Genomic DNA, 24,558 nt, shown 5'->3' on the forward strand with positions numbered 1-24,558 from the left:
CCACTGATACCCAGACCCTCCACGAATGTGTCTAATCCTCTTTTGAAGCAATCCTTAAATCTTGTGTGGGAGCGAATTCCAGTTTAACTATGTGCTGTGTGAAGAAGTCTTTTCTTTTGTCTGCTCTAAATCTTCCAGCATTCAGCTTCATTGGATGTCGATGAGTTCTAGTGTTATAACAATAATAATTTTAAAAAACCCTAGAGAAAGCTTGAAGCTTCAGACCCAAGACTGAAGCCTAAAGCAGATGCTTTGGGACATGTGGTGTGAGGGAATGGAGGCTGAGGAATGTGGGAAAAGGCTCATTCATGTGGATTCTTCACAGAACAGTCATGAAGCCCCATCTAGCAGGATCTGGCTCTGCAGGACCCGGGTGTGTGTGTCCTGAGTTCAGTCTTTGTTGGTCAGCAGTCGTATGCTGTGGCCTTAACCAGCAACCATGAGCTGTTTTTCTAAAGCCCTAAATAAGGAAAATCCCCAAGCCTGACTTTTGTCATGATGTGCCTGTGCTCCTGCCGTCGGTGCTGTCGGTTCCTAGCAGCTCTACTCTAGGAGGAACCAGCACTACAAACTCTCTCAAGAAAACGCTGAAAATCCCACACATTTTTCAGCATCTCTGCCGTGGAGACAGGCAAGCCATGCGCCTGAAGACTAGTGTAGGAAAGGAAGCAGTGCCGGAGACCTCAGCACCCTGTCAGAGGCTCAGGCCTCCAGCAGCTTAGAGTTCTGGCTGCCTCTTCCCAACTGGAGGGTCTGCTGGGTCCCAACATCTCCTTCGCAGGGAATTGGCCCGAGGCGCCATTTAACTCTGGCCTTGGCAATGAGAGCAAGTTTTCATTATGGGCAGCTTCGGTCTTGACCCACAAGCAATTGAAAAGCAAAGTCCTGGTGGGTTGCGCATCATTTACCATTTCTAATCACCCCACAGCTGCAACAAGACTATAGAAAAGGTAAAACATCCAACAGAGCAGATGGAGGAAGGGATGGAGAACCTGCCTGAGCCCTACTGCACTGTTGGAGGCAGGAGCTGCAGGTGGATGCCATGGCTGTCCTGTTTTGTTACACCAGGAAGAACCTGCCAGAAGGCATGACAGAGAGAGAGAGAGGGAGGGAGGGAGGGAGGGAGGGAGGGGAGAGAGAGAGACGGGAGAGAGAGGGGGGAGGGGAGAGAGAGAGAGAGGGAGGGGGGAGAGAGAGAGGGAGGGAAGAGAGGGGGGAGGGGAGAGAGAGAAGGGGAGAGAGAGAAGGAGAGAGAGGGAGAGAGGGGAGAGGGAGAAAGAGAGGAGGGAAGGAGGGAGGGGAGAGAGAGAGGGAGGGAAGGGAGGAGAAAGGGAGGGAGGGGAGAGAGAGAGGGAGGGAGAGGGAGGGGAGAGAGAGACAGAGGGAGAGGGAGGGGAGAGAGAGAGGGAGAGAGGGGAGAGAGAGAGGGAGGGGAGAGAGGGGAGAGGGAGGGGGAGAAAGAGAGGAGGGAAGGAGGGAGGGGAGAGAGGGACGGAGAGGAGAAAGGGAGGGAGGGGAGAGAGAGGGAGAGGGAGGGAGGGGAGAGAGAGGGAGGGGAGAGAGAGGGAGTGGAGAGAGAGGGAGAGAGGGAGGGAGGGGAGAGAGAGAGAGGGGGGCAGAAAGAGAGGAGAGAGGGAGGGAGGGGAGAGAAGAGACGGAGGGAGGGGAGAGAGGGAGGGGGGAGAGAGAGAGAGGGAGGGGAGAGAGAGAGGGAGTGAGGGGGAGAGAGAGGGAGGGAGGAGAGAGGGGAGAGGGAGGGGAGAGAGAGAGGAAGAGGGAGGGGAGAGAGAGAGGGAGAGGGAGGGGAGAGAGAGGGAGGGGAGAGAGGGAGAGGGAGGGAGGGGAGAGAGAGAGAGGGAAGAAAGAGAGGGAGAGGGAGGGAGAGGAGAGAGAGAGGGAGGGAGGGGAGAGAGAGGGAGGAGAGAGGGAGGGAGGAGAGGGAGAGGGAGGGAAGAGAGGGGAGAGAGAGGGAGGGGAGAGGGAGGAGAGACAGAGGGGAGGGAGGGGAGAGAGAGGGAGGGAGAGGGAGGGAAGAGAGGGAGGGAGGGGGAGAGAGAGGGAGGGGGAAGGGAGAGAGAGGGAGAGGGAGGGAGGGGAGAGAGAGGGGAGAGAGAGAGAGGGGAGAGAGAGGGAGGGGAGAGAGGGGGGAGGGAGAGAGGGAGAGGGAGGGAGGGGAGAGAGAGGGAGGGAGGGGAAAGAGGGAGAGGGAGGGAAGAGAGGGAGGGAGGGGAGAGAGAGGGAGGGGAGAGGGAGGGAGGGAGGAGGAGAGAGAGAGGGGAGGGAGGGGAGAGAGAGGGAGGGAGAGGGAGGGAAGAGAGGGAGGGAGGGGGAGAGAGAGAGGGAGGGGAAAGGGAGAGAGAGGGAGAGGGAGGGAGGGGAGAGAGAGGGGAGAGAGAGAGGGGGGAGAGAGAGGGAGGGGAGAGGGGGGAGGGAGAGAGGGAGAGGGAGGGAGGGAGGGAGAGGGAGGGGAGAGAGAGGGAGGGAGAGAGGGAGGAAGAGGGGGAGGGAGGGAGAGAGGGAGGAAGAGGGGGAGGGAGGGGAGAGAGAGAGGGAGGGAGGGGAGAGAGGGAGAGGGAGGGAAGAGAGGGAGGGAGGGGAGAGAGAGGGAGGGGAGAGGGAGGGAGGAAGGAGGAGAGAGAGAGGGGAGGGAGGGGAGAGAGAGGGAGGGAGAGGGAGGGAAGAGAGGGAGGGAGGGGAGAGAGAGGGGAGAGAGAGAGAGGGGAGAGAGAGGGAGGGGAGGGAGAGGGGGGAGGGAGAGAGGGAGAGGGAGGGAGGGAGGGGAGAGAGGGAGGGAGGGAGGGGGAGAGAGAGGGAGGGAGAGAGGGAGGAAGAGGGGGAGGGAGGGGAGAGAGACCCTATTGCTTTTCTCACTTTGGTAGCCTCCTCAAGATAACTTATTCCAGGATAATCAAAAATCAAAGAGAACTCTCTGCCTTTCTGTTCTGCAACTACTAACAATGATTCAAGCATACCTTTGCATTGAAACAATCTGTGCTTCGCATGGGCAAGACAAGTTCAGGCCTTCATTACTTTTTACAACATGCGAGTGGAGGGCAAGGTAGGAAGGAACCGTTTTTTTTGGAGAGGGGGTGTCTCTTTTGCTGCCTTCAGGAAACATAGTGGCAGCCTGTGGACCAATCCTGACAACCAAGAATGGCCCTCGGCATGAATGCAGTGACTTAGCAGAAGTCACAGTGGACATTAACAGCCAGCCTCACAGCAGAGGAGCCCTCCTTTTTCTGAGTTGGCCATGTGGTCACATCAGTGGCCAAAGAGGCGATTCATTTCCCCACTCCATCTCCTTGCACACAGAAAAGTGACCTGGGCATATGGTGCTGCGTGCTGCCAGTCACTCCACCATGCAGTTCTCTTGATAGTCAAACAGTGCTGAGAGTCCATTTGAATGGCCCTCAGGCTGGAGAGGCAGCTGCTCTTGTGAGGGAAGGAGGGAGTGTCAGGAAAAATACTTCTGCTCTGGTATTTGGTAGGTTGGCAGACAGTGGTGTGGTACACAGCACAGGGATGGCCAACATGGTGCCTTCCTGACGCTGTGAACAACAGTTCCCACTGGCCCCACCCAGTGTGGCCAATCATCGGGGAAGATGTTTATCAGGTAAACGTCTGGAGAGGGGGGGAGACAGAATCACAGGAACCGAATGAAGAATAATATTGAGTAAAAAAGCAAAACAAACCAAGGCCGCTAAAATATTAACAAACCCTGAAATAGTCCAAACAATATACAAGTAGTAAATTGAATGATAAAACAGCTATGCACAACACTGAAAATATACAAACAGTATTATCATATGTGGACAGCAAAACAATTCATCAGAAAATATAGGGGTAGAGACTCACTCCCTGTTCTACCAATTCCAGTGCCTCTCTACCTCTCTTTTCTGAAAATGGGGGCACAAGATGCTAGTCAAACCCTACCCCTTTTTAGTGTAAAACCTGGTGGGAGCAGCTTCAGTGCATTTTTTAAAAATTCCGCTTCAAAGAGATTTTGCATCTGATCAGCAGATCAACCGGTTCCCCCTCCAGGTGTGGCCAATGGAATGCTTTGTTGTAGGCAGCTAGTGTGCTCACAGCCATATTTCTTCCTTTCAGGGAAATACCAGTCCTATGAACCCTGTTACATCTTGTTGGATGCTCCTGTGCATCTGAATGCAATAAAAAGTTACAATTCCAATTGCTGTGGTCCAATGATAAAAGATTGTCAATTATCAAGAAGGGCGATGATATGAAAGCTGCTCCGTATATTTATTGACTGTAAATGCAACAGGGCTCATGCCTCAGTGTTGTGCACAGCTGCGTTCATTGTTCAATTACTGGCTTGCATTCTATTGCTGGACTATTTCAGGGTTTGTTAGTATTTCGGTGGCCTTAGTTTAATTACTCAATATTATTTTCCATCCGGATCCTGTGCCTCTGTCTCCTTTTTTTGTACACATTGGGAACTCCTCCTCTGTTTTCTGTTGGACATTTGGAGGGCACTATTTTTGCTCCCCCTAGCATAGCAAGTGGTTTGGCTCATTTCCTTGAGCCTGTGGGAACATTGTGCAAAACTGTTCTTGGTGCTTTATTGCTGGGGGGAACCTTCTTTACTCTTGTTCTCATTTCTGCCACTCACAGAGCCAAACAAATGTGGGCTGAAGCATAGCAAGGATGTGGCTTAAGGCTTTTGATCTCACTCTGGGAATCTCTCTTAGTCTTCCCTGCAGAATGAGGGTACTCTCCACTCTTTAGCCGCATTATGCTGACCACGCAGCAAAGCCTGTGGCATTCTGGGTAACAGGGCCATTTGAGAGGCTTTTGTCTTTGGATGAGGACCTGAGTCGGTCCTACTTGCCATGGGCAATGTGGTCTGTCTTTGAGCCCTGCTTTGTCCCCAGTAAGATGGGTACTGTAGTGATCCATTTCAACCCTCACCAACAGAAAGGCACAGTGCTTCTCAGTTCCATGGTCTCATGGAGACCCAGGCGGCTCCACAGCCAAAGTGGTGGGAAACGCGGGGGGTGTCATGGTCATAAGTGGGATGACTTGCAGAGCAAAAAAGGTTTGTACTTTAGATGCTCATACTTGCTGGCTCTTGCTGATGAAATGGTAAGGCGACAAGATGCAAGGGGCTGTTTTGCTTAGCGCCTGGAGGGCAGGCAGAAGAACCTTGGGAGCATCTTCTTGACTCGATTGTGGATCTGGATGCATGCCTGAGGAATGTTTTGTTAAGACAGCATCCATCTCATTGTCACTCTGTCCAGAACAGATCGACCTTGAACAGGAAGGCCTAATTCTCGAACCGTTGCCCTCTACGCTGTCTGTCTGTCTGTCTCTCTCTCCCGTCTTGATTCCACTTGACGGAATTTAATAAAACAGCACGATCTGGCCAAAATTAACCACTTTTAAGACCTATTAGTTTCAATGGGAAGCTTTTAAGAATGTGCTTAATGTTCCCACTGAAACACAGATCAATGAGAATTAAAAGTGCTCAGCCAGATCTTAAACATTCCAGACATACTTCTTGCAATAGAAAAGAGGGTAATTTCAGTGGATGAAATTTCAGCTTCACATTTAGGAAAAAAGAGTCTCCCTGGAGTTTTGTATCCTGTGTGCAGAACATTTTTTCAGTAATTGGGTACATCGGCCAGAGGATTTTTTTTATGTGGGGAGAGAGGACAGTTGAATCAGCAGTTGAACATCAAGTGTCAATCTCAAGTAGAATGTTTGAAGGACATTGACTTATCCAGTAGAAAGGACTCGGGCCTAGAGAAACTGTGGACAGGGACTGCTTGGGGAGTGGCTGACAGGAAAGCTACAAACCACAGTGCAGTGTGCGTATACTGGACTTGCACAGAACCAAGGACAGAAATGGTCCAAGTGCTGCTGCTACTGACTTTAAAATAAACCTGAACATCCCTTGGCCCCTTTCTTCAAAAAACTCTATGGAGATATATATGCTGACCACTCAGTGTTACAACAATGCTCAGTTGGCACTCATCAACCAAGCCATAAAGAGATGCCATGACTTGACCAAGTGCAGGGGCAAAAGCTGATTTCCTACAGGCCTTTCATGCCAGTGCAAGCCAGATTTAACAAGCAAGACTGGCTGGAGCTGAAAGGGCACCTGGGGGTGGGGGGTAGGAGGCTATTTTCAGGTGGGTGAAAGAAACGCAGATGAGAAGCCTCAGCACTGAAACACCAGCCAAGCTCACGTCCACCCCAAGCGAAAGCGCCAGCCACAGCATTTGTGTCATGGATGGAGCTGAAGGTGGCAGAGACAAAACACTCTTCCAAGATCACACATGACTGGATGGAGCCGACACAGGATGATCTGGACCTCACAAGGTTCACAGTGGCATGAAGACTAAGGGTTTTTTTAAAAGGCAAAGTCACTGGATGCCATGTGCAGAGGGAAGGGCCAGGCCAGCCCCACTGGGGGCACGCTACAGGCATGGGTGTGTGTGTTCCAGCAGCCTCTTGGAGCTCAGAGTCTTGGTGAACCTGTGTTGCATCTGTGCTTGTGTGCAAACTGGAGACCAGCAATCTGTGGACCCAAGATATGGCCTATGGACTCTCAGATTATCTGGACACACAGTCCACACCTGACCCTCAAGCAAGCAGCCCTGCAGAGGCCCTGGTGACAAAGCCCCTCTGCCTGACCTGATGGCGACTCCTCTCCTCGTCCTTCGGAGCCTCCCTCTCAGGAGAATGAGCCTCCCACATCCTCAGCTTTATAAGCGGTGGGTCCATCAGAACAGCCCCTATTTCTGGCATTTTGTGGGCCTTGCTGCCTGCGTGAAACAAGGAAGAGGAGGAAGGCAGCGTTGCTGCAGCCCCAACCTTCCCTGGAAGTTATTTCTTCCACCACCAGCAGCAGCAGCAGGACCTCAGGGTGGTCCCACTGATCAGAACCACAGACACACAGAGCAGCAGCCGATCTGGGACACATGCGCGCACACACTCTGTCACACATTCACAGAGCTTGCGCTGAAGAGGACGCTTCAGGGAGGCAGGGCTCACTGGGCTCCTGATAGACTCATGCCAGGGCTGTGTGAGCAGCAGCCACCAGCGGCTCCTTGTGGCGGTGCCCAAAGGAGGCCACAAAGAGCACCAGCTTCTCGGGGGACAGCGGTGCCCCCCTCCTAGCAGTGAGCTGTGGTGTCTAGCTCAAAGTGCCCTAGGGTTGGCCCATGGCCATGAGGCAAGTGCTAGGCTTTGCATGGGAGCCCACTGAGGTGCCACACGCGAGCCACAGGAGCGAGTGCTCGTGCAAGCTTGCAGCACTTCCATCGTTCACGAAACCACAGAGGCAATTACCAGGCACTCCTCCTTGGGCCCTGGATGCCTGAGAAAGGCACAGAGGCCTGCCTTTCAGATGCAGAGGACCTTCCTGACTGCAACCCCCCTCTTGAGCATGAGCTGAATCTCTTCCTAGAGATGGGGATTGGGGTTGGGGGGAGAGAAGAGGAGGTGCCCACCCGCTTCTTCTAGGGAGCAAAGACTTAGGAGAGACGCCTCCACCAAATGGCCCACAGGTTTGTATCCCTTGGGGGGCTCTCTCCTGGGCCTCAGTGGCACAGACCATCACAAGACAGGGAGACAGACATGCTTGGGGGCACAGGGGGGCAGGACATGGACAGACCCACACTGCACAGCAAGCGTTGCCCCTCCCCACTCTCCCAAACCCACCCCATCCCATCGCACACAGCAGCAGCAGCAGCACAGTAAAGACAGACGAGCGGACAGAAGACATGGGGTTGCTATGAGATGAGAACATGCTCACTTACACAACTCGCCCACCCTCCTGAGGCGGTTCTAGACAGAGCAGCGGAGACATGCAGATGGGGGAGCAGGAAAAGAGGCAATGAGAGAAATGTTAGCATCAAATCCAAGGCCCAGGAACAACACTGAGAAGAATGAACAGATGTCATCACAAACCAGTCTGCCGCTCCCAGAAGCCACTGCCCGCTGGCTCGGGAGTGGGGGAGCTGGCAGGGGCCTTTCTGAAGAAGGGGAGACCCCCGCCCCACTCCGGGCAAGGCAGGCCAGGCACAGACAGCCGCTGGGGTGTGTGTGGGTGTGAGACAGTGCAGAGAGATAGCCCCGATATTCAGCCCCCCCGGTGCTGTTTGCCTGCTCTGGCATGCTTGCCCACCCCAGACGCACCCCTTTGTCTCCAGTGGCACATGTGGGGCGGTGGAGCTGTTCTGCCACCAGGGTGGGGTGGGAATAACTGGCCAAGGAGAGTGGAGGGGTCAAGCTACTTGGGAAGTAAGATGGCCAAGGGATCCAGGCCATTGGCACCGAAGGATTCTGGGAGGCAGCTCAGTTCTGGTCAGTTCAGTAGTCCCTGATCTGCTAGAGGAAATGGGACATTCATAGAACCGCATGGATTCAAGAGCCAAAGCCGGAGCCAAAGCAATGCTGGGTTTCAAGGTGGAGGGGCAGGCAACAGGTGAAGGGAACAGGACTGGGGGCAGGGGAGATGGCGATGTAGGTAAAGATGCGCGGGGACTCAAATGAGAATGGTGTGTCATAATGCGGCATTGCACCTGCTTACCCCAGGAATGTGCAAGCCCCAAGTATGACAGCGCATTTGTTTGCAGAGCCAGAGGCTAGTGTTAAAAGGCCCCAGGAGAGGTTAATGTGCCCCTGAGAGAGTCATCTTTGGGAGAGAGCCCTAAACTGGAGGTTGTTCCTGCTCCCTTGGAAACAACAGCAGCCTCTCCAGAAAGCAGGAGGGGGCTTGCAATAAGTTAAGACTTGTTCCCACTTGAAATCCATCCCCCTTGAACATCGATAACTGGAAGTTAATCCAGGATCCCAGAAGGGCTCTCTGCAGTGCTTTGCTTCCCTTTTGCCTGCCACTCATCCGCCACTTGATGCATCCTAGAATGACACTTGACATCTTTGCAGCTGTGTCATCACATTGGCTGCTTATAGGCAATTCTGCAGTGGAGTTAAATAAGTAGATCTCTAAAGTTCTCCTATGCCAAAGTAACTAAAATACTGCAATAAGAAAAAGTTGGCTGCCAGGACCCAGAAGACTTATGCAACCTGCAGAGTTAAATCTGACAGTTTACTATTCTGCAAAATTGAGCCTATGGTCCTAAACACACTTACTTGAGAATATGCCTGACTATAAATGGCCTTACTCACAGGTAAGAATGCAAAGGCTTCTGCTGCTACTCAGCTAGTCATAGGCAGGGGCATGGCACTCAAGGGGCCGCTGTGGCCCCATTCCTGAAAACACTGAAAATCCTATTCATCAGCAAGTGCCAATGCACCTTCAAGAGCATCATCTCTGCAACCATAAAGGCCAGAATATATATATTGTAAGTGAAAGCTGAAATGATCAGGAAGCTGAATTCTGCAGCTTTTCTGTGCTTCTACAAATGCCCAGGCCTGCTGCTAAGACTTGCACTATCTCTTCTCCAGAACAATGAAAATGACTTTACCTTTCAAAGCATAGCAATGCTAGCTCCATTACTGCAATAGTAATAATGTGGTCAGTACTGCCTGCACTGGCTGGCAGTGGCCCTCCAGGATTTCAGGCAGGGTCTCTCCTAGCCGCACCTGGAGAGGCCATTGCAGACTGAACTTGGCACCTTCTGCATGCAAAGCAGATGCTCTGCACTGGGCTCAGGGCCTTCCCCTAACAAGTGCTATGGGCAGCCTTGCTTTAGTTGTGTTTGTGTGTTTCCAAAAGCCTGTTTGCTCCCTTAGAAACAAGGTGGGGTAGGGCAGGATGGGGATGACACCTGAACTAAATCCTGGCGATGCACTTTCTAGCGCCAGAGCGTGGGGCACACATTCTGTATAAAAGAATCTCAAAATGTATGGGCACTGCGGGGGGGGGGAATGGCCTGCCTTCAAGTCGATTCCAACTTATGGTGACTCTATGAATAGGGATTTCATGGTGAGCGGTATTCAGAGGGGGTTTCCCATTGCCTTCCTCTGAGGCTGAGAGGCAGTGACTGGCCCAAGGTCACCCAGGGAGCTTCGTGGCTGTGTGGGGATTCGAACCCTGGTCTCCCAGGGCGTAGTCCTTAAATCCTCTTTCTTTTTAAACAAAGCGATGTATCAGTGCTCATGTGGACCTGCTGACTCCCTTTTCTGAATGGCTTTAAAGTCCATTTGTAGTGAGCCACAAGGAGTGGAACCCGCAATTTGCTGCTGGGGCCGTGGCACGGGCCATTTAATGAGTCCCTTGGCAACAGTCCCATTGTGAGGACTTCATGGAGGCTCTCACGAGGCTCCTTCTGAGGCATGGTGGCAATGTGGGAAAGCCAGTTAGCCACTGGTGGAGGCAAGAGCTCAAATGGGGTGGGGCAGCAGCAGCAGCGTGCCTCTCATAGAACTAGGTAGGGGAAGATGAGGCCATTTCTATGTCTCTGAAAATTCATGGTGGGTACAAAGCCCACTGTCCTCTCTTGATCAGCCACCCTCCAAAGGCTTCTTTCCTATTTAGTGGCTTCCAGAGGATAAATCTCCTTGCTTCCCAAAGCCTTTCTTTCCCCAAACACTTGGCCTTGCATTCTGGGCAACTGCATGCTCCAGGCCAGCCCACCTCAGAAGGCCATTCAGCTCATTCCAGGTAACTTCTTGGTGAGTCCTCTGTATTTACAAAGTTTCCTAACGGTGATGATGTCTACAAATTTAAAGAGACATATATTTCCACATCCTTCTCCATGGTTGCTCATCTAATATATAGGCCCAAAGATGGATCCCCTGAGGGCTCCATCAGGCAATGTCTCTCTAATTTGGAAGTCTGCCGGTTAATAAACCATCCTCAGCATGACACAGACCCAGGACTTATCCCACAGCACACTGAGGAAACTGGGACATTTGGCTGCATGGTGCAGAACCAGCATGCATGACCCATCCCACTGGGTCACCAATGAGCCTGCTTTAGACTTCGGAAGAGGTCCAAGTATATGCTTTGCAATCCATCCCCCCCCCCCAATCACATTTGAGCCTACGCAACGCTTGACCTGCTCCTGGGCATATTTATCGATTGTTACCTTCTGCCTCCCTGACAATCATCAGTTTTCTCTGTTGCCAAAAAAGGGTCTTCATCCCCTACATAAAAACAGCCCTGAAGCTGGATGAGGCCAAAGGGGGCCCATCTAGTCCAGCACCCTCTTCCCACAGTGACCAGCCAGATTCCCCAATTGGAAGTAGGGTTGCCAGGTTCAGGGCCTGAGACTGATCTTGTATCTTTAGGAGAAGAGGAAGTCAGCCAAGTGCAGGTGTTCTTGCAACTCTATAATGGGAAAAACCACAAGGTGGAATTCTCCCTTCCCCCTGCATAACTTTTAAAGATACAGAAGACCTCTTCGTTGCCAGGCCCAGCCTCCAAGAGGACTTCTGTATCTTTAAAAGTTGTGCAGGGGGAAGGGAGAATTCCACCTTGTGGTTTTTCCCATTACAGGGTTGCAAGAACACCTGCACTTGGCTGACTATCTCTTCTCCTAAAGATACAGGATCAGTCTGAGGCCCTGAGCCTGGCAACCCTAATTGGAAGCCCCCAAGCAGGACCTGAGCACAGGAGCACTTTCCCTTCCTGCAGCTCCCAGCAACTGGTTTTCAGAAGCATCCTGTCTCTGAGGAACAGAAACTGTATGTCTTCTGGCTACTGTCAACAGCTTACCTAACTTCTGCCTGTCAGCTGGACTCTGCCAAAGTGGTGTGTGAATGGAAAGAAAGGCTTAAGGCAGCCTTTGCCAACCTCGTGCCCTCCAGATGTTTGGACGGCAACTCCCATCAGCCCCAGACAGAACATGCTGGCTGGGGCTAATGGGAGTTGCAGTCTGAAATATCTGAAGGGCACCAGGGTGGCAAAGGCCGCCTTAAGGCCTTGCCCCCCCCTTTAGATTCCGCTGTGTGTAACATGTCTCCATCCAAAGATGCATCTGGCCAGGTCAATGGGTCTGAGTGAAACTTGTCATCTGGAAAATCTTTTTCTGAATGGAGAGGCCTTGGCTTTAGCTTCTAGAGTTGCAAGGACGCTTGCGTGGAGGGAACAAGAGCTAATTCTTAGGCAGGCTACAACCCACCCCTCATCTCCACACACTCACACAGACATGTTTGTTGCATGACAAAGATTCTGTGAGGGGCCACAAAGGAGACTGGCAGCCGAAGGGCCACTTCTGACACAATGTCTGGTGCTCCCAAGGTGATGTTTTGAAGAATCTCACCTAAATGCATATTTTCCAGTGAACTGAGGGTCCTGGTTGAGCCCCAGAAAAGTTACACAGCTTCAGGGCTCTCATGTAATTTGAGTATGGAGATATGCTCATGAGGAGACTTCGGAAAGGTGTGCTGGGATTGTTCACTCCTCCTCCTCAAGCAGCACCTGCCTGAAATGATTCATTTGCTGGCTGTCGCCTTTCTGTGCTGAAATCGACACCGAAGGGAGACTGCTTTGGGTTTGGTTTTAGACCCTTCCAAAATTGATCACCATCTCTCAGGGGCACAGCACTGCAATACACACACGCCTGCGGGAACACCCTGCCCCCACCCAGCTCCCTCCCTCCATGAACATGCAGGACCCACAGGCCGCGCCCCATTGCTCGCCTCGCCTGTCACTGGGCTGAGCAATGGGGCATGGGAGCCAGGATCAGAAAGAGGTTAGTGAGCGGATGAAGTGAAGCTGCCAGGGGCCGGTAGGTTACACATGCATGCTGTGACTTGTTGCCCACCATGCCCCTGTATCCTTGTAGGCTGTGCACCCTCACATTGCAAATGACGAGGACTCCTCCTCCCTCTTGCAAAGAGCCCTTCCCCTTGGACCAGCGGCTTTTGGATTAGGGCCTCTCCTGTATCTGATCAGCTCCCTATGCATTCTGCAGGAAGTGACTGCACAACAACTGACACCGAGCACTTTCTCTCTTTCTTTCCCGCCCCTTGGCAACTTCATGCTCTGCTCCCTGAGACTCTGAGTTGCCCACAGGGAATGGCCTGGCATCCGTCGTGTGGGTCCTGCTGGAGCAAGACTAAGGGTGAAAGCTCCTGGGGCTGGGAGACAATTTGCACCATCTGCACCAAGGGCCCCCCCTGCTACAAAGAGCATTGATGGGCAAGGAGGAACATGGCAACACCAGGAGAGGTGTCATAGAATGAAATGCCTGTAGGAAGGGAGGGAAGGCCCTGAATGTTCTCCACATAAGACAGGGCTGCCCTGCAAATGCCTGAGAGTTCCTCTTCCACAGGTGCTTGGACTGGTTGCCAGTTGGCTGGGAGAGGCTGAGGCGAGGCCAAGTCTCAGGTAGCTTGCAAGGCTCCAAGGTCTTGCCTCTGTGGATGAGCAGCATGAGGGACTCCCTGCTCAGTCGACCGCTCCCCCTCCCACAAAGGGGTTATGGTGGCAGAAGGACAGAGGAATGTGGGGCATGTGGCAACTGGAACCCTCTCGGGCTCCCTGCAGGCCAAACTCCAGGAGATGAGGGAGATCCACAGGCAGAGCTCCTGCGCCTTCTATTTATTCTGCAGTTTTTGTCCTATTTAAACAAACGGCTGAGGAGCACAGTGGTGGCGCTGTGTGTGCTCTCAAAATCTGTTCCCCTGTGCCATTTTCCTGGTCTAAATAACGGCTCTGCCCCCCCCCCCCAGCTGCTAGTAGACCTGGAATGGTGGTGGAAACCCACAAGACTAATAATTGGCAGCTTTGAAGGGGGTGGGGTTTAGATCGCTTGGGATCGCAGGGTGGTGGGAAAGGGTTAAGCAATCAAATCCAGAGTCCATGCTTGCTTTTAAGTACCAACAAAAATGTAGAGAAAGGAAAGAGAGGAGGCCTCTCTCTGTCCCTCTCCCCTTCACTTTGGCCCTGAGGCCACTTCAGGGAAGCAGAACTCAGAAGGACGGGATTAAAGGGGAGTTTCAGGCATTCTCCTTGCTCCAAAAGGGTAGGGGGCAACGGGAACAGTACCAACCATAAAATATTCCTGGCCTTCAACCATTCCCACCTAGGCACTCCACAACTACATCTCCCTTCTGTTTTCTGACCGCTGTCTGCTCAGGAAAGCCCAGGAGAAGAGGTAAGTCAGGATGCAAGTCCCAGTGTGTGTGCCCAAGGAAGAGGCTCACATTAAACATGGACTGATGTGCTTGGCTCTGATCTCAGCTCTGACTTCATAGGCATGTCAGGAGCTGCCTTACGCCAGGTCAGACCATGAGCCCATCCGGCCCAGCACTGGCTGCACCAGGCAAGGGGAACCTGTGGGCCACACCTCCCATTGCCCTTGATCGTTGGCCGGGCTGGTAGGGCCCATAGGAACTGGAGGACTGCAGGTTCCCCATACCTGGTCTACACTGACCAGCAGCAGCGCTCCAGAATTTCAGGCAGGATTTCTTTCCAAGCCCTACCTGGAGATGCTTGTGACTGAACTGGGACCTTTGGCGTGCAGGCAGGTGCTCTGTCCACTGAGCTACAAGGACACATCTGGACAGGTTCAGCTTTGATTTCTCAAGGCTTTTCTGTGGTCATTTTTTTTGTGGGGTGGTAGTCACAAGGCAATGTCCCCAAGAGTCATTTTTCTGGAATGGAAACCAGTCTTGTGACTACTCCAACACATCTGCCACAATAATCAAGAATGAGATGCTTCCCCTCCTGGCTCAACCCACATTGTGATGGTGGTGATGGCAAGCCACAAGAATAACAATGTTGCCCTGCGCTAGAGCCATCACACCACCGGCCACCATGCCCAGGCTCTGCCATGTGCACCAACGGTTGTGTGACTCCATCCCACCCCTCCCCCGGGCAAGGGCTTCTCCATTTCTCTGTGCCCAGCATTTGCCTGAAATGCGGCCATGTATTGGAATGGGTCTGCCAAGTCTGTTTTAGTACTTTGCAGGAGATGACCACAGCAGCAAAGCCTACAAGGAAACAGGGAGTTGTTAACCGCAGTAGCTGTAAGCTCACACCAGAACATGACACCTTTGGACTGAAACAGAATTAATTGATGAGTTTATATAGAAAGAGGAAGCGTTACCCTAGGAGCTAAATGCCTACAAGGCTTATTTCTCTTCACTCTCTTTTTCAGATCTGTAGGGATACAAAGCAATTGTGGGTTTTCCAAACAGCAAATAAATAAATCAGCTTTTTCTTTTCTGCATCTGGAAATTGACTGGCAAGTTACACATCTAGAGCACCCAACTGTTGCTGAGAGAGAGAAAAATTCGTGAAATGGACCTTGGTTTGGGGATGCATCAGACTTGGGAACTCTCGCTGGAGCAGGGTCACCTAGAGAGCCGATGGGGGGGATTCTCTGCACTGCTTGAGCATGTGCACTGGAGTCAGAGGACGGATCCTGCCGTTTGAGCTTACCTCCTCTGTCTTGCCCCAATGTTCTGCCACATCATAGTCAAAAAGTGGCTCTTTGGACTGGGCAGACGTCCATGTGGCAATGAATGGTTGGACAGCAGCTCAAGACACAGGGGAAGTGCTCAAAAGGAGGGGAGGCAACCAGCTATAGAAAAGAGGGTTGTCTCCAGGGAAACTAGACTCTTCCAAGTTCCATACAGAACTTGCAAAGGAGTGGCAAGAGATAAAAATCATGGCATGTGGCATGCACTTTTAGAGAGGCCAGGGATGCATTTGGGCATCATTTTCAAAATGCTGTTGCTGTTTTTAAATTATTATTATTATTATTATTATTAAACTGTCCTGAGCCTATTATCACAAGATGAGTGCTGTATGTAGTATATATTGTAATAACCCATAAGGGACCAGCTTTGAGAGAACCAGCTCCCTATATCGCCTTGCCCTCCCATCCTTCTTGGTCACACTGGACTGTGACCATGAGAGTCGTGAGCCTATAATATAGATGTGAAATGAACCACATGGAGAGGGTCTATAGAGAGGGAAATGTTTAGGGGCTGGCTGATTCCCACATCTTGTCCCTGAGGTACAAGAAGGAGAGAAGATGGTCTAATTTTTCTCCGCAGATCTCCTTCCCCTGCCCGCCCGGGAGAGTTCTTCTCAGACACCCCATGGAAGGAGTGCAAATCTGCCTGCAACTGATTGCCACAGATGTCCTGCAGTAGCCCTTTTAACTTCTTCTTGCAACTGCCCTTCCTTTTCTCCTTCACGCGCTCTCGTTTCCTTTTAATTGTTCAAGCTGTTCTTGTGGAAGGGTGGCGATTATCCCTCCGTTCAGTTTCATGGGGGTGGGAGTGGCTGCCCCTCAGTTGCAGAGCCCCACATGCTTCAGAATGCCATCTCTCATCTCCTTACTCCACACCACCACCTCCATGTTCAGGGCACCCCCCAGATCTACTGCATACACATGTACAGGTGCAATGATGCAGATTTGGAGCAATTTTCTTGAATTTTAAAAATAAAAACAAAAGCCAAGGCTTAAGGTTCTTAAGGGCTAGAAATGCCTATGCACAAAAAAAAGTCTAGGGCAACAAGGGCAGTGCAAGACACAAGGAGGGCTGTGTGGACAAACACCACAGGGGCTGGTTGACTGCAGTTAGAGACAAATAAGTGTTGGGTTGTTGAAGGAAGTCTTGATCTGCTCTGAAAAGACCATTGTTATGTTCTCAAACCCAACCAGAGGTCCAGGGCAGCAGATCACGGATGTCCAGCCCTCACCTCTGCCTTGGCCCTCAGCTCTTCACTTTCAGCGGAACCTGGGTGGCAACAGCACAGGTGTGCCACACACAGGAGCATCAGTGCCTTGTCTGCTTGTGAGTTACTGGGGATGGGAGGGCTACCGGGCAGCTTCTAGGAGTATGAACTGTTAGAACAAGGAGGGGTGCAGGTTGAGCCTGGCATTCCCTCTAAATCAGAGGGCAGTTTTCCTAGCTAGGCTCAACTACCTCTGAATTTCCTGTTGGGAACAGGCCAGAGGGCAGATGTGTTGAGCCTGAATGCAGCAACCAGTGTCTTCAGGAGAGAGGAGTTGTGCCCCTACCCCACTCTCTAACTTGTAGCAGAAGGGCAGCCTGCCTCCCCCCTCCCCCCAAAGTGGCGATCAATCCCTATTAAAAAGCAACCCAAGAGAAGAGTGCAGATTTGACAAATGAAGGGAGGCGATGAGAAATGGCAAAGAAGAGGATCGTTTAGAGGAGTAAAGTCTGTCCAGACTGACAACTTCTGTGTAATCTGCTACATCCCATAATCCAGCAAACTTCCCCACAAATGGCCACCTATGGCCCTTTTCCTAGCTACTGTCTCCCCCTTTCTCCTTCATTTCCAAAACATTTGCACACTGCACCTGTGCTCTCGCTCAGAGAGCAACTCCACATGTCCTTAAAACAGCCAATGGCTTCCCAGGAAGTGCCTGGGACATGCACACATTTCATGCCTCTGCTGTGGGAACCAACAGTGGAGCATCGTGGAGAACCTGTGGCTCTTCCAGTGTGGCTGTACTTCAATGCCCATCCTCCTTGGCTGCTGAGGCCAGGGGCTAGCATCATCCGGAGAGCCCAGCCTTCCTCAGCCCTTGTGGGCCGTGCATGCGCCAATCACAGTTGCTCTGTGAAGTCTGTCTACTGCATATGGAGAAGTTCGTTTTGCTGCCCCCTTGGACCAGGGTGCGTGAAGGGGCAGAGGTGTAAATGCATGTTTTTTTAATATATATATATATTAAGGGAGGCAGAGAAGCACAAAAGCTTGAGAAACACACCTAGGTCTGTGGTATTGAGAGAGGGGAAGAAAACGGAAGTGAAATGTGGGAAGTTGAGCCCTGGTCAGGACCCACTCTAAGGTGAGGGGAAAAAGAGACGGGGAATGTCCTGGTTGGGGGGCGGAGTGACCAGCATTTCCCCCATGCCCTCCCTGACAACCTTGGAGAAGAACCTCCGGGGTCTTGCCTGCTGTCTTTCTCTCCGTTTGCAGGAGAGGTCCTGGGGTGCAGAACGTCAGCTGCTGGCCAGGGGGCTGAAGGCAAAGTCTCAGCCACAGAGAACCTTACTCTGAGTCTGGCCACTGGGGTCCAGCATGGTCTACACTGACTGGTAGCAGCTCCCCAGGGGGTCCAGGCAGGGGACATGCATTCCCTGCACCAACTGGAGATGCCTCCAGGGACCAAATGGGGACCTTCTGCATGCCAAGCAGGTGTTCTCCCACTGAGAGACAGACTCCCCCCGCCTCTCTGCGCAGCCACCCCCAGGCTTACCGTGCTGCCACCACCGGGGACTTTTTCCCAGGGTCTAAGACGCTCCCAGCGGGCTCCTCCCCCAGGGAGCGCGTGTCCTTGTTCAGCTGCTGCAGCCGGGAGCTGAGCTCGCTGATCACAGTTGGCTTGTCGTCCTCAGCCCCGTGCGTCGGCCTGCTGTCCAGGGGGTCTCCCCACAGCTTGGACCTTCGCTGAAAGAGGTAGCGTGGCCGGCCAACGCTGGCGGGAGCCAGAATGGCCGCGTGTTGCTGGGAGATGAGCTCGCTGTCCGAAGACTGCTTCAAAAGTGGGTCCCTGAAAGTAACCGGCCCCTTGCTGAGCTGGGACTTGAGTTTCGGCTTTGGAGGCACTGGCGGCTTCTCTAGTATAAAAGTTTGTCCATCCGCAAAGGAAGTGTACGTGTCGGTGGGCTCCCCGCTCTCGGAGGACAGCGTGGACATGCTGGAGACGGTGGAGATGGTGCTTGTGGTCTCCAGGTGGTGGTCGCTTGAACTTCTGGTGTCCACCTCTTCCACTCCTGAGTCCGCAGCAGACTCTGGGGCCGTGGGGGCATCAGAGGGCTTCCCTGAGGGTGTTCCACCAGTGGTAGAAGGTGCTACTGCTGCCGCTGGTATGGATGGCGTGGCAGCTGCTGGGGCAGCCAGCTGGCTGATAGGTGTGCCAGGGGTGGTGACCAGGACTCCGTTTGCAAACTCGTCTGGGGGAGGCACGAGACCAATCCTGGCCAGCTCCTCCCTGGTCTCCTCATCGCTTGAAGACAGCTGAGCAGGTGGCAGGGTGACGGTGTAGGGCTCCACTTCCTCTTCTGAACTGCCTTGCCCCAGAGTCTTGTCAGAGGCTGGGCTGACGGGCGCCATCCCCACAGCACTGGGCTGGGCCTCAGCCAGGGACACCTCCGCTGGCTCTGGACCTGCCTCGGAGACCGGTGGCTTCTCCTCCTCCATCTCCAGCCCGAGATCCTGGCCATTGCTTGTCGCGTGCACCATGATGAGGCCGGCTGTCTTCTGCTGTGACGTGTCCACTATGCTGATGATCATGGATTTCTTCTCTTCGGTTTTCTTCTCCTCTTTCGCGGGAGCCTCGCCCTCTTTCCTCGCGCCTGTCGGCATCCCCCAGTGGCTCTGCGTCGGAGTCAAAGTGCCTGGTGTTGGTGCCTTGGCTCCAGGTGAATACACAGGTGAAACGAGGCCCACTACTCTCTCTAACTTCCCCCTCTCGTGTTCTTTGGTTTGGATGTCAACAAACAGGGGTGCTGAGCGCTCCGAGTCTGGGCTGTGGGTGGGGGTGGGCACTCTGGAGGGGACCTGGGTGGACAGGGCCCGCTCCCGTGCGGCCAGCGCAAGCGCCAGGGGCGAGCTGGGGTCCAGGGGCTTCCCTGTGAGGGGGTGGATGAATGTGGAGGAGGAGCTGCTGATCAATGGCTTTAAAGCTGAGACGGGCGAAGGCAGAAGGATGTCCCGGTTCCCTAGCAGCCGCTCGTCGATGGACCTCGACTGCTGCAAAGATGGCATCTCGATGGTGGGGGGGCTCCCTTCAATGGCCCCGACCGAGAGGAAGACAGTGGATTTCCGCTTTTCATCGAGGCGACGCTCCTTCATGACCCCGGCGATGGCAGTGGCGAAGGGGAGGCTGGCGGCATCCGCCTGCTGCGAAGGGAGCTCCATCCCGCTGAGGCGGTGGCTGCGCCGGGTGGGGGAGGGCTCCCGCACGAAGCTCCCTGTGATAGACAGTGCCGCCCGCTCCTGGGCATCCTCCACCTGCAGCTGCTTCACCAGCGGGCTCTTCTTCCGCTGAGGCTTGGTGGGGGCAAAGAGGCTGACGCTGAACGGCCCCATGTTGGTGTAAGGGTTGTCCACCACGCGCCCTTTCCGCTTCAGCTTCTCAGGGGGGGTGGCGGAGGGACCGGGGCGGGGGATGTCGGTGGGTTCCACAGGGATGTGGGAGGAGTCCTGCAGGATGATCATGGAGCGCGCCCGCTTCTGCCTTTCGGGGTAAGGGATGGAAGCCCCCCTCGCCTGCTCGTACACCTCGGCTGCGCTGATCACCTGGGGCAGCCCGTGGAGTTTGGCCTCCAAGCCCGGCTTAAAGCTGGACCGAATGGTGTCGTAGACTCTTCCTGGGGGAGGAGGCGGGGAGAAGGACGGGGGTGGGCCTGTGTCAAAATAATATGGGGAGGGCGGAGGGGGAGGAGCGGTCTGAGGAGGGGGTGGGATGCCATGCCCTTCTCTGACAGTATCTTGCATTGACGTACTCCGTGGAAATTTCCCATCCATTAGGGAAGCGGCAAATTTCTCATCTTCACCTGTAAACCAGCACAATGGGAAATGTCAGAACTGCTGAGGAAAAAGGGTCACAGCGTCTTCAAAAAACAAAGGCTCCTGCGGCAGGAGTGCAGCCAGAGGCCCCTCGTGGGTGGCTTCCAGTTCTACTGCTGGCCAGCCACATGCCCCCCTGAAATCCCCAAATCTTAGGTTAAATCAGGGATGGGGACCCTGCAGTGAACCAACCCCATCAACCCCAACCAGCAAAGCCAATGGCCAGGGATGAGGAGGGGATGTGGCCCAATGACATCTGGCGGGCCCCAAAGGCTCCCTGTCCCTGGGCTAAGACCCCCACTGAGAGTGACACTCTCTTGCTTGTGCTTTCTCACTCTGGTCTCGCTTCCATCCATTCTGACCCAGGACTGCCAGAATGAGGCAAAAACAGGAAGCCACGAGGCAAACAGGCAGGACCTGATGCTGAGAGCCCCACATCAGGATGCTCCCTGAGCATTCGGGGAGAGCAAGCCAGCCCTTCGGGGAGGCTCTGGTTGCCTTTGGAGGGAGGAGAGCTAGCAAGCGAGAGTGTGTCTCTGTGTGGCACAGAATACCAGGATTTAGCACTATTCCCCTACACAACTCATTGCTCCCATGGGCTTTAGTGCTACAAGTTGTGGTGATGACAACTGGCTCAGATAGTTTCCAAAGGAGATTAGAGAAAGGCTCAATGGCCCCTCCGTGTTACCAAATACCACCTGCTATGAGGCAAAAGAGGGATCGGGAGGTCTACTGCCTTCCTGCCCTGCTTGTGAGCGTCCCCTGGGACATCTGGTGGACCACAGGATCCTGGGCTAGGATGGCCCTTTGATCTGATCCGGGTCTTCTGATGCACTTTTGTAAACAGAGCCTCTCCTAATGCCTCGTTCTGAACCCCTAGCACAGCCCTAGTCAGTGGGATGTTGTGGGGGGCCAGCCCACCTCTCATGGCAGTCACTTGCCGCATGCACCTGATACATAATTTCCTGTCAGCATCCCGTCCCAGTCGCCAACACTGCCATGTGACCCAGGGCATGCATACGAGTCCACATGTGTCCAGCAAAGGGACAGAGTGATCAGGACGAGGGCACTGGCAGCCACTCCAAACAAGATGCAGCAGTAGGGTCCAGAAACAGTATTTGGGCGGACCCACTAAGGAACATAGTCCTGGTAGTTTCCTGAGTAAAAGACCAAGAAGAACCTATATCCGGGAGTGGTCTATCTTCCCTGCTTCTTCCACGTGGTCCCTCTTGCACATTAAATCCAGCTTGCCTTCTCTGACAGATCCCTAAAAGCCAGAGAGGAACACTGGCCATGGCACAACTACACCTTCCACAATGATCATGTCCACCAGAGCTAATCCACATGAGCATTTTTCAGACTGCAGTCACTGCGAGGGATAGGATCCACTGGCCGGTGCAGGTTCGAAAGCATTCCATCAACTTAACTGATTGGCATTGATTCGAGTTTGTTCTGTATCTGCTAGCTGCTGCCTTTACCAATCTGGGCTTTTTTTGCTCGGAAAAACTATATTGATATTAATATCAATATTTTAAAAGGAAATATCAGTATTTTAAAAGGAAATCTTGATAAATTATCATTCTTACAATCAATGTTTTAGAGGCAGATTTTTTTGGGGGAAAAGTCCATTTTCAAAAATAGCTGCGGAAATTCGCTACATTAAAATCAGATCCTCAGCGACTGAGAATAAGTGAATTAATGGAAAAATCAGTACCAAATCTGAATTGGGCAGAATTCTAGCACATCTCTAGTCATTACTAGTTCTAAGAACATCAGAAGAAGCTGCTGTGCTGGATCAGAGCCAAGGGCCCCCCATCTAGTCTAGCATCCTGTTCTCACAGTGGCCAATCAAATTCTGAGGTTAAGCTGTTCAGCAGGACCTGAACACAGCACCACTCTCCCCACTTGCGATTCCCAGCAGTTGTGCTGTTGCTGCCTTGAGTTTCCCTTCCCTGATCCAACCTCTTTGGGCTTTCCAGAGTGTAATGAGTTGTGACATTTATGGGGAAGAAATTTGATTCAGTTTGCATTTAAAGGCAAACATACCTAATTTGCACTTTCTGAAACAATACGTGAAACACAGCCAATCCTTCAAAATTCACATTTCCCCAAATTTTGCAATGAACTTCTCCAGCCAAATGTGTACAAAAATGAATATACTAGAGTAAAGTTTGCAAAAAATGCGTATGTTAGTAAAAATAACATACAAAAATGCATTACATTGGGGCAAACTGCCTTGCAAAAGTGTGCGTAGTAGGAGAAATTTGTACTAAAAGGCTTATGAATTTTCAAGACGACACGTGATAAGCTCAATTTAAGATGGAAAAAAAATGAGAAAAAAGTGAATCTGTCCTGAGAGCCACTGGCTAGTTAATTTGAATATGTATCTCCTTGCCTTTCAGCTCAAAATGGCCCCCAAGATGGCTTACAATATACCAGTTACAAAGAATAGATCAGCTAACTCATAAAAGCAAATGGCCAAAGCTACTAAGGGTCTCCTTGAGCCTGGCATTCCGCTTTGTGCCCTGGGAGCCACAGAGGGCCCTCTGTAAAGTAGGTGGAATTTTGGTGTGCCAATTGGCACTGCCCAGAGTTAAAAAAAGAAAAAAAAATTTTCTCCTGCAAATGCCACTCCATGTGTGGGGAACCTTTGGCCCTCCAGATGTGGCTGAACTACAACTCCCATCAGCAAGGGATGACCTTTGGCCCTCCAGCAACATTCAGCAACATCTGGAGGGCCAACAGTTCCTCACACATGGCCTAGAATTTCTGGGCGGACTCCTGGCACTTGACCCCAGGGTTGTGTTCGCTGCACAGGGACCCTCAGTGCATGTCATACTGCATCTTAGCATTATCAGGATTTATCTATACATTTATAAATATCTATAAGTAAATCAATAAGCTAAAAGCGTACAGTGGTAACACACCTATCTGGGGCACATAGACATGGTTAAGAGCTGCAGTTATCTTCCCCTCCAACCCTCTGCAACGGATGGGGGATCAAGAGCAGATGATCCTTGCTGCAACAGGAGCAATTGCTCCAGGGCTCTGCTCTGCCTGCAAGAGGGTCCAGCCCCTGCACTTCATTTGTAAAAAAGTAATTCAGCCTTATATTAGGAAGCAAAACGTGCAAACAGATGAGCCAGCCTTGCTTTTCCTGCCTTTTCAGTGTTTTTAGTCAATGAGTGACATCAGAGCTGTGACTGAAAAGTCAATACCAGGACAGAGAAATCCCTGGGTCCTAAAGAGCACCCATTTCCCCCTTCCCTTTAATTTCTGTTTGCTAGTCTATCTCTGCAGTTTGCCCAGGCCAAGCAGCAGCAGTTAGTCAGGTCAGAGAACATGACACTCCTTTGTAATTAATACAGAACAGCCTTTTTTATCCTTGGTTACCTCTGCTCACCCCCCAAAAGCAATCTAATGAATACAAGTTTGGAGATTTGGGGATAGGAAGCAATTTATAGTGTTCTGTGTGAACAAAATTAAGAGCCTGGGTCAGTTGAAACTGATCAGGGCTGGACTTTGCATGTTGAGGTTTGTGGTGGACTTCTGCATAGTGACAAGTGGAGAATTGTGTGGAAAAGAGATGGCTGATTTTTAAAATATTTAAGGTTTTATTACTGCGTTATGATTGTCTTATTACCAATCTTTGCAAGCCACTCTGGAAGCCTTTTTTGGCTGAAGAGTGGGGTAAAAATGCTTTGGGGTTTTTTGCTGTCGGTAGTATAGTATGCAAATAAAAATATTGCTGCTTCAGAACAGTGGACCTTGTTTGGGTTCTTGAAGCAATGAGTTGTATTTGCAAGTTAGTAAAAAAAAAGTCTCAACCAGAAACAAGCAATAAAATACTAAAAACATCTTCTAAAATATTAAAAATAAAACATCTTAAAATATTTTAAAAGCATCTTTTAAAAAAATCTTTAAAAGCATCTCAGAAACAATTCCTATACAGGTGCAGACTGTGAGGTGCCGACACCCACTCTTTCCAGGAAGACTCATCCACTTTGGCAACCTTTTCTGTCAAATTGCAGAGGTTACAGAGCAATTTTGAGGTTTAGGAGTGGGGAGAAAGATGCACTCAAGAAGGGGCATCAGGAAGGACTATTGCATTGCTGGCA

The 24,558-nt window shown here is 52.0% G+C and overlaps 1 protein-coding gene and 1 long non-coding RNA gene across 6 annotated transcripts in view; one reads left to right on the forward strand and one right to left on the reverse strand.

Moving 5' to 3' along the window:
- Positions 1–24,558, reverse strand: part of SHANK3 (SH3 and multiple ankyrin repeat domains 3) — a 445,396-nt gene that overhangs the window by 12,724 nt on the left and 408,114 nt on the right. For 2 of the 5 annotated variants that reach the window (XM_061637962.1, XM_061637961.1), the window contains exons 20-21: positions 18,126–20,427; positions 14,991–15,043 (exon numbers count right to left, since the gene is read on the reverse strand). In XM_061637962.1, coding sequence (XP_061493946.1) covers positions 15,016–15,043; positions 18,126–20,427 — 2,330 coding nt within the window. In that variant the 3' untranslated portion in view covers positions 14,991–15,015. Of the gene's footprint in view, positions 1–7,784; positions 7,813–14,990; positions 15,044–18,125; positions 20,428–24,558 lie in introns of all 5 variants that reach the window. The other 3 variants (XM_061637959.1, XM_061637960.1, XR_009764300.1) reach the window with 2 other exon arrangements.
- On the forward strand, positions 13,722–15,673 carry LOC133390081 (uncharacterized). The gene is made up of 2 exons (XR_009764301.1): positions 13,722–14,036; positions 15,042–15,673. It is a non-coding gene; the product is annotated as an uncharacterized LOC133390081 (long non-coding RNA).

The sequence above is a fragment of the Rhineura floridana genome, chromosome 8 (genome assembly GCF_030035675.1).
Source record: "Rhineura floridana isolate rRhiFlo1 chromosome 8, rRhiFlo1.hap2, whole genome shotgun sequence".
NCBI lineage: Eukaryota > Metazoa > Chordata > Lepidosauria > Squamata > Rhineuridae > Rhineura > Rhineura floridana.